The sequence below is a fragment of the Cajanus cajan genome, chromosome 6 (assembly GCF_000230855.2).
Source record: "Cajanus cajan strain Asha chromosome 6, NIPB_CcT2T_4, whole genome shotgun sequence".
Lineage (NCBI taxonomy): Eukaryota > Viridiplantae > Streptophyta > Magnoliopsida > Fabales > Fabaceae > Cajanus > Cajanus cajan.
Window position 1 is genome coordinate 52,800,418 of NC_138522.1, and position 8,461 is coordinate 52,808,878.

The following is an 8,461-nucleotide window of genomic DNA, read 5'->3' on the forward strand; positions in this document are numbered from 1 at the left end:
CCATTTGTGTCTTCTCTAATCAAAATTCCACTCCATTTAACACACGAGTGTTTTTATCGTGTTTTTGGTCAAATACTTTGGATCTTGAGTTAGTGAGTGCGTCTCTATATTTCTTTTATTTAATTGGGGTATAAGACTTTTTTCTTTCTCAATATTTGAATATCTTGATTTTTTATTAGTTATTTGTTGATGATTTTTAATATTTTATTTACATTACGTATCGTATATTAGTGTTTTGGTTAGATTTTTGTGACATAATCTAGACTTTTCCAAAATGTTTAGTATTTTACTACTTAGGTAATTTTTTCTTTTTTGTCATATTTTTTTTTAATAATTGGTTCGTTAGTTTATAAATTGTTTAATCATAGGCACTGATCAATAAAGTGGTCCTTTATGGATAGATCCTCTACAGTGCAAAAAGAATAAAAAAAATTGTTTAATGCGGTTGAATCTTTCTATAATTATTTTATTTAATTAAAAGTGTATATCAATTATTGGGGAAATTTGAACGGCAATGATCTTAATTCTTCGTTTATATTGCCTTTGAAGATCTTAATCCCTCGTTTATATTGCTTTTTGATTAGGAAAACTTGAAATTGCAAACAAACGCGGACTAATTTTAGATGGGTTGATTGGCTCGTATATTATTATTTACTATTTACTTTTATTTTGTGGGTTATATAGGTTGAGACAAAATTAACTTATGTTTATATAGTTTATTAAAATTCTAATAAGGTTATTTATTTTGATTTCGGACTCCAATGTGATTGAAATTTTATAATATGTGAAACAATATTTAATTAACTCGTTTTGTTAATATAATATATTATCTTAATATTATGAATCATTAAATTATAAAATATAATTAAGATACATTTTATACTATATTTTAAGATAAATAATATTAATATAATACCATGTTAAATAAAATACTACCTATTAAATATAAAAAAACATTAATATAGTTATTTAAATTAAATTTTTTAAAGAAAATACAATACTTAACTAACTTTTTTATGGTACAAAAAAATGAATACACAACATCAATACTTGACTAACTTGATACAACTAAAAGTGTACTCTAAATCATCAACATATGAATAGAAAAAAAAATAGATGAAAAGAGAATATTACTAAAAAAAAAAGTAACCAGCTATTATTTTAACAATGATTAAGGTTTAAATATATTTTTATTTATTTTTTATAAAATAAGTGTGTTTTGATTTAATTCTTATAATTTATTTTTTTATTTTTCATCCATCTAAACTTTGGAATAATTATTTTTGATCTCTATAAAATAATTTTCTTTGATTTTCATTTCTATAAAACTTAAAAGTCACAATTTTAATCTCTAATTTTTATTTTAAGTTAAAAAGTATTTATTTTAAATTTTATTAAAAAATAAAAAAATATCACATACTGACATGATATTAAATACAGTGTGGGAGTCACTAAGAATAATTACTTAACTATATGATAAACATATCAATAATTAAAAAGGATTACAAAATATTAAGGATTAAAAACAATAATTTCAATTTTAAAGGGATGAAAAATAAAATAAAAAATCATAAAATCATAATTAAAAAAATAACTCATTTTATAATATAGAGATTCAAAAATATTTAAATCTATTAATGATTCATATTTCAAAAAATTCAATAAATATTTCATACTTGCGATATGATAAAAAATAATATAAATTTGTTCTCAAAATATATTATAATTATTTTTAAAAGAGAATTCCTATTAAGAAAAAAAAAAAGAAGATGAAATTGATAAATGATATAATGGAAAATGACCAGAGAAATTAAAAAAAAAAGTAGTGAAAATAAGATATAAGATAAAGTAAATATGTGATAATAATAACATTTTTTAATCAATAATAATTCATTTTTAAAAGGCACGTGAAATGTAACTTTAGATCGAGTAGGTTCGAAACGCTAAATTATTACATGCCGAGTTGACGACCATCTAAGTCTGGGCCATCTACATTACACGTTACTACAATTTTATTTTATTTTATTTAAAGTTAATAGCATTCTTGTTTTTTAACTTAAAAATATGGGAGATTGATTTTCATGAAATGTGACTTAATATATTACTTTATCTAAAGATTGATTGAGTAAAAAAGAATTATATCTCTATGTTAAAATAATTAGTAAATACTTAATGTGTTTTGATTCTTTTATTTAAAGAACAATAATCAATAAATAATGTCAAATAATATAATTTTTATATGTATTAGCATGTATATATAATTTTTTTTTGTCAATCAATAAAAAATATTGTCAATATTACTTTTTAGGAGCATATTTAATTCATGAGAATTTGTTAAATTTTCATGTTTAATTTATTATTTAAAAAATTCTATAAGAAAATATTGTTTCTTAATAAATATAAATTTCTATTTAACATGATAACACTTTTTTAGGAGTTTTTTTTTTTAAATAAAAGGATTTTTGAGATTTTTTTGATTTTAATTTTTTATTTATCATAATTATTTATGAATTAAATTTCAATATTTTTAAATTAAATTATTGTTAAATAAAATTAATATTATACTATAATATAAATTATTGATAATAAATCTTAAATATAATTATATAATTTTTAAATATAATTTATATATTCAAATATAATATTAATTTTTATATATAATTTATTATAAATTTTAGTTATATATAATAAATATTTAACTTATATGTTATACATATTAAAATACTAATACTTTTCATTTTAGTTTTTGATCGAATTATTTTAACAAAGAGATAAGTATCTAATTTTAAAATTAATCATTATATATCAAATACAAACTTTTATGAAAATATTTTTATGAATTATTTTTAAACAATATAATATTTAGACATTTTTAAATCTTTTTTAATTTAATTTTTGTTTATTATAATTATTTATAAATTAAATTTTATTACTTATAAAATAAATATTACATTATTCAAGTATAAATAAATATTAAAATTTAAATAATTAATATATATTAATTTGATGAGGAATAATATTTTATATTTTTAAGATTATATAAATTAAATAACTCTATTTAAAATAGAGAAACAAAAATTATAGATTGAAAAATAGTGACTTAAATCACAGTTTAGTCAACAAAAAATATATCCTATAACTTTATTTCTTAATTGAATGTGATAAAATTTGTTGATCCTCAATTAATAATATAAAAAATTCAAAAATATTTATTACCAACAAAAACAAATAAATTTTAATTAAAAATCACGATTTTAAGCATAAAAAGTCTCTTCAACCAAATACAGTTATGTAATGAATATAAAATAATTATTATAATTATCATACATGTCTTGGACAACAATGTATAACCTTTTTGCATTATTTGTCTGTATGTACAAATTATTTTACTTTTTAAACATAAATCATATGTTTTTGTCGATATATAATTTTAGTTTTATTATTTTAAAATAGAAATATTTAAATTTTTATCTTATAAAATATAAAAATATTATATATTTTAAATAAAAAAAAGAAAATTAAAAATAAATAAAAAATAGAATAAACTTGTAATTAAATCTAACTTTTATATATTTGTTAAGATCGTGAATCTCAATTATTTTGTGTCTTTATAAATGGTAGCTAGTATGAGAAAGATGACTCAGATATCACACGCGAGAGGAGAGGAGAAGAGAAGGGATAAACAAGCGCGCACTTCGCTGCTCACAAATCCACTCTCTGCAAATTCTTCTCATTCTTCATTCCCATCTTGTTTTTCATTTTCCACCCAATAACCTTTATTTATTTATTTATTTCTATTAAATATTTGAATCACGCAAAAGTGAACTCCTTTGGAGGTTGCTCATTCATTTCATCTGAAAAAACCATCTTTGTTCCTTCACCCAAACATCAACACCGCATTTTTCTCTTTCTTGTCCCAGTTCTTTCCAGACAAGATATTTGATCACCGCAAGGTGAAACATTTCCAAGGTTTCTATTAATCTTTGTTTTGAAAAAAAAAAAAAAAGAGAGCGGGGTTGGAAAAAAAAAACATTATGGTCGAGTTTGGAACGAGAATGGGATCCTTATGGATGGTGTTGTTCGGTTTTGCATCGGTTTTGGCGGTCGTTTCTGCGGAAAGGAGCATTACGAGAATGGAAGTGCCGAGATTCAATGTTACCCGAGAACGTGAACAGAGTTTTCTCACAAGAGCTGTGAATTTCTTATGGCAATCTGAGGAATCAGGTTATCATCACGTGTGGCCGGTAAGCTCTTCCTTTCGTGTTGAAAATTTATTACTTTTTTTTTGGTTCGTCAAAATTTATTACTTTAAGCCAAAGGCAAGGGAAAAATCAAAGAGTTTATTTGCTTTGTTTATTTATCTTTGGAGTTATGATTTGGATAAGTTCATTTGACTATTTTTTATGTGTTCTCTTTACGCTTTGTTTGATTGATATGTTTTGGGAAATTGATGGTTCGATTGGATCGGAGGAATAACAATGGGGAAGACACGAAATTTGAATCCACCACTAATTTCACCATCTATATTATTATTCAATAAAAGCATTTATGTAATTCGTGGAATATTATTTAGTCTTCAAATTAATATATTTCAATAAAGAATAGAGATTAAGTTCAAAAGTTTATTAATATTTAGAGAGTAGTACTTTACATGATTTTCAATTTTTTTAGGATTATTTAACTTCTTTTTTTTTTTTTTTTACTTTATGAACCACTGGAGAGAAAGTAATATTTTAAAAATAAAATTTCTAGTTTACTCAAGAAAATTTTGGAATTTAAATGAAAGAGAGAGTGGAAGAAAAATATTGCCTTTTTTTTAATTAATTAAATAAAAATAAATTCTTATTTATGTCTTCTTGATTTTATTTTTTTTTTAATTTTTCCCTCTTGTGTAAATTGAATATGGAATATTTACAACAACAACAAAAAACTTGTTTATAGTAATTTTGTCCGAGTAAAATTACTTGTAGGATCTCGAAAAGAATGAACATAGAAAAGAGTATTAGGCTGAAAAGTTGCTGGTCATGGATTTGTTCGCATTCTGGGATAGACTTTGTTGGTTGATTGTCATTATCTCTGTTGTGATTGCATGGATAAGGTGCCAAGAAAAAGTTATGTTGGATGTTACTTTTGCAGGATATGAAATTTGGGTGGCAAATTGTTGTGGGCACTTTTGTTGGGTTTTGTGGTGCTGCGTTTGGAAGTGTAGGTGGTGTTGGCGGAGGTGGCATATTCGTTCCTATGCTTAGCTTAATCATTGGATTTGATGCAAAATCATCAACAGCTATCTCAAAATGTAAGATTAGTTCCTTGTCACACTCTTATATTTTTTTTTTATAAAATAAATATTTTCTTTTTCTATAATATTTTTCATTATTTAAACCCAACCCTTTAGCTGATAGTAACAAAATTAACTATTCTAGCATCATAAAGAACTAGCACAATATTCTCGGGCATAATCTTATGCTTGGAAAGATAGAGAGAAAAATGAAAAAGAAAAAAGATTGCTTTCATAAATGATTTTATTTTATTTTGTTTCTTCTTCAATTAAATTGAAAAATACGTAGTCATCTATATTTCTAAACTTTTTTACCACCTTTAGTAATCAAGTGTTATGTTTGTGACAGGCATGATCATGGGTGCAGCTGTGTCAACTGTGTACTACAACCTTAAGTTAAGGCATCCAACGTTGAATATGCCAATCATCGACTATGATTTGGCACTTCTCATTCAACCAATGCTCATGCTTGGCATCAGCATTGGAGTGGTTTTCAACGTTGTATTTCCTGATTGGATAGTCACTATATTGCTTATTGTTCTTTTTTTAGGTAACGATCATTGTAACTTTGCTTTCATTTAGTCATTCTTCGTTTTGCTACACTTCTTATTGATTTTACTGTCTTTCAGGCACATCAACAAAAGCATTCTTTAAGGGAGTTGAAACATGGAAAAAGGAAACCATAATGAAAAAGGTCTTCTTTAATTAATCATGTTTATTGTTTTCTTTGCATATTTAGCACTGACATTTTACCATAGCAAACAACAGATTCCATATTATTTAACTGTAAGAAAGTAATGTTTTGGTGTGTCTTTGAATATATTGACCATAGAAGATCACTTATGAAGGTTTTCTTGTTAATTGTGTAATGATGTGTGTTTTGGTATTCAATCTAGAATTTATGGCTAACTGTCTGAACACATTTTGTTTCAATGTAGGAGATCGCAAGGCGACAAGAGTTAAACGGTGAGCTTAGACTATTGATTAACACAATAAATCATATTAAAGTTTTGCGGATCAATTTCTTTATGATGATAAAGAACATGCAACTTTCCTTTTGGTAGGTTCCGGGACTGAAGTGGAGTACAAACCTCTTCCAACTGGACCAAATAGTGGCACTGAAAAGGACACAAAGAAAAATAAGGTCATTATTCTCTCCTCTAGTGAGTTCATGTGCATAGGGTGATTTTCATTATCTAACAATGAGGATTTTGCAGGTGACTATTCTTGAAAATGTATACTGGAAGGAATTTGGACTTCTTGTATTTGTTTGGGTTTCATTCCTTGTACTACAGATTGTCAAGGTTTGCTTTTTCATATCTACTGCCAAGTAATAATTCACACCATCAAGTTTATCTAACTCGAGACCAATAATCTCCCATTGACAGGAAACCTACACGAGTACTTGTTCAACGTTATATTGGGTACTGAACTTGTTACAGGTAATTTGGTTATTCTCATAAGTGTTTGCTTTTATTGATTGCTCATGACATGACATAGTGCTTATGTTAAAAGTAGATCTGAGTGCCTGTTACAATAATATTTGGAAACCGTTTGAACTTTGAAGCATGTTTTCTATATATGTATCATGCAGGTTCCAATCTCAATTGGGGTAACTGCATATGAGGCAGCTGCATTGTTCAGTGGACGTAGAGTAATTGCTTCCACGGGAGATGAAGGGAAAGATTTTACTGTTCTTCAGCTAGTGATCTATTGTGTCTTTGGTATACTTGCTGGTTTAGTTGGTGGCTTGTTGGGACTAGGAGGAGGATTTGTTATGGGTCCGCTTTTTCTAGAGTTGGGAGTCCCACCTCAGGTCAGTATCAAATATTTGCTTCCCATAGCATAGAAACCAATTCTGCATGAATTAGTGTTTGTATGAGGTGACGATAATACTGTTCCAACTTAAAATTTGTATATATTACTCTCTGACTCTAGTACTAGGCCACAATCTCTTCTTCTATGATATTATTTACTTATTTCACTCATGGTTTTGTGAGAAAATTGAAATCATCCAGTATTTGAGTGTAGAATTACTTTGCATTTGGTTCTTGGAGGGGAAGCAAGGTGTAGAAGTTGAAGTTCTGCTACTAACAATATTTACCCTCTTGTGTGCAGGTGTCAAGTGCCACAGCCACCTTTGCCATGACCTTTTCCTCATCTATGTCTGTTATAGAATACTACTTGCTAAAACGTTTTCCAGTCCCTTATGGTTCGTGCATGAGAACTTCTAGTTAACTATGTACACTCTGTCCAAATAATTATGATTCAATTAGTTATTTGATTGCCACTAATTAAGCTGTGTTTTGATAATTGTTGCTCCAGCTGTTTACTTCACCCTTGTGGCTACTGTTGCTGCATTCGTTGGACAGCATATTGTGAGGAAACTGATCATCCTATTTGGGAGAGCATCTCTTATCATATTTATTCTAGCCTCTACAATATTTGTCAGTGCAATCTCATTAGGTGGGTTTCTCAACTTTCTTGTTTTGATTTTTGGATAAATACAAGGCTCACGTGTATTAACGTTTTTTTTTCACTCACGTGTTAGGTGGAGTTGGCATTGTAAATATGGTACACAAGATCCAAAATCATGAATACATGGGCTTTGAGAATCTCTGCAAGTACGGGTCATAACACATTTTGGAAGGTTATTTTGTCGTATTCACGTTATATTATTCATGCTCCGTAGCAAAGCTGAGAACCGAGGTCACCTAATTTGACTTTTGTTTCTTGGCAAGCCTTGGCTGTTTCAATCGCGTTTGTTAAATGTCATTTATTTTATTATTGCCAAGTCATGGAGTGATTTGTAGGGAAATTCAGATGCTGAATTATTCCGAATATTCATTGTTTTAGATGCTGAATTATTCTAAATTTCTGCAAGTACTTGATCTAAATTCCAATGTTTTTTTATTATTTAATGTCAAATTAACAATAATTCATAGTACAATATCAAATACGATTAAACTAAAAACACAAAGGATTCTAATCAATAGCTAATAAAATGAAAATCAAGACGTGGGGAGAGTCATGCAGGTTGGGAGAGTCGAATGACAATTTTAAAAATTAATTAAAATTTATTTAATAAATATATAAATATTAAATATTATAAAAATATTTATAATTGTGTGTTTTTAAAATAATTTAACAATATATGTCAAAAAAATTTACATTAAGAAAATT

General features: G+C 26.5%; 1 protein-coding gene across 2 annotated transcripts; it reads left to right on the forward strand.

Annotated features, from left to right (window-relative positions):
* The first annotated feature begins 3,630 nt into the window (after positions 1-3,630).
* Positions 3,631-8,175, forward strand: LOC109800833 (sulfite exporter TauE/SafE family protein 3). Of its 2 annotated transcripts, XM_020361733.3 has the most exons (12): positions 3,632-4,244; positions 5,137-5,296; positions 5,628-5,828; positions 5,908-5,972; positions 6,217-6,244; positions 6,343-6,422; positions 6,496-6,582; positions 6,667-6,720; positions 6,873-7,094; positions 7,397-7,490; positions 7,604-7,744; positions 7,830-8,175. In XM_020361733.3, exons 1-12 carry the CDS (start codon positions 4,035-4,037, stop codon positions 7,913-7,915), a joined length of 1,428 nt encoding a protein of 475 aa, XP_020217322.1. In that variant the 5' UTR covers positions 3,632-4,034; the 3' UTR covers positions 7,916-8,175. The 2 variants fall into 2 exon arrangements, with proteins under 2 accessions (XP_020217323.1, XP_020217322.1); XM_020361734.3 differs by lacking the exon at positions 6,496-6,582 and having other exon boundaries at positions 3,631-4,244.
* Positions 8,176-8,461: the final 286 nt, after the last annotated feature.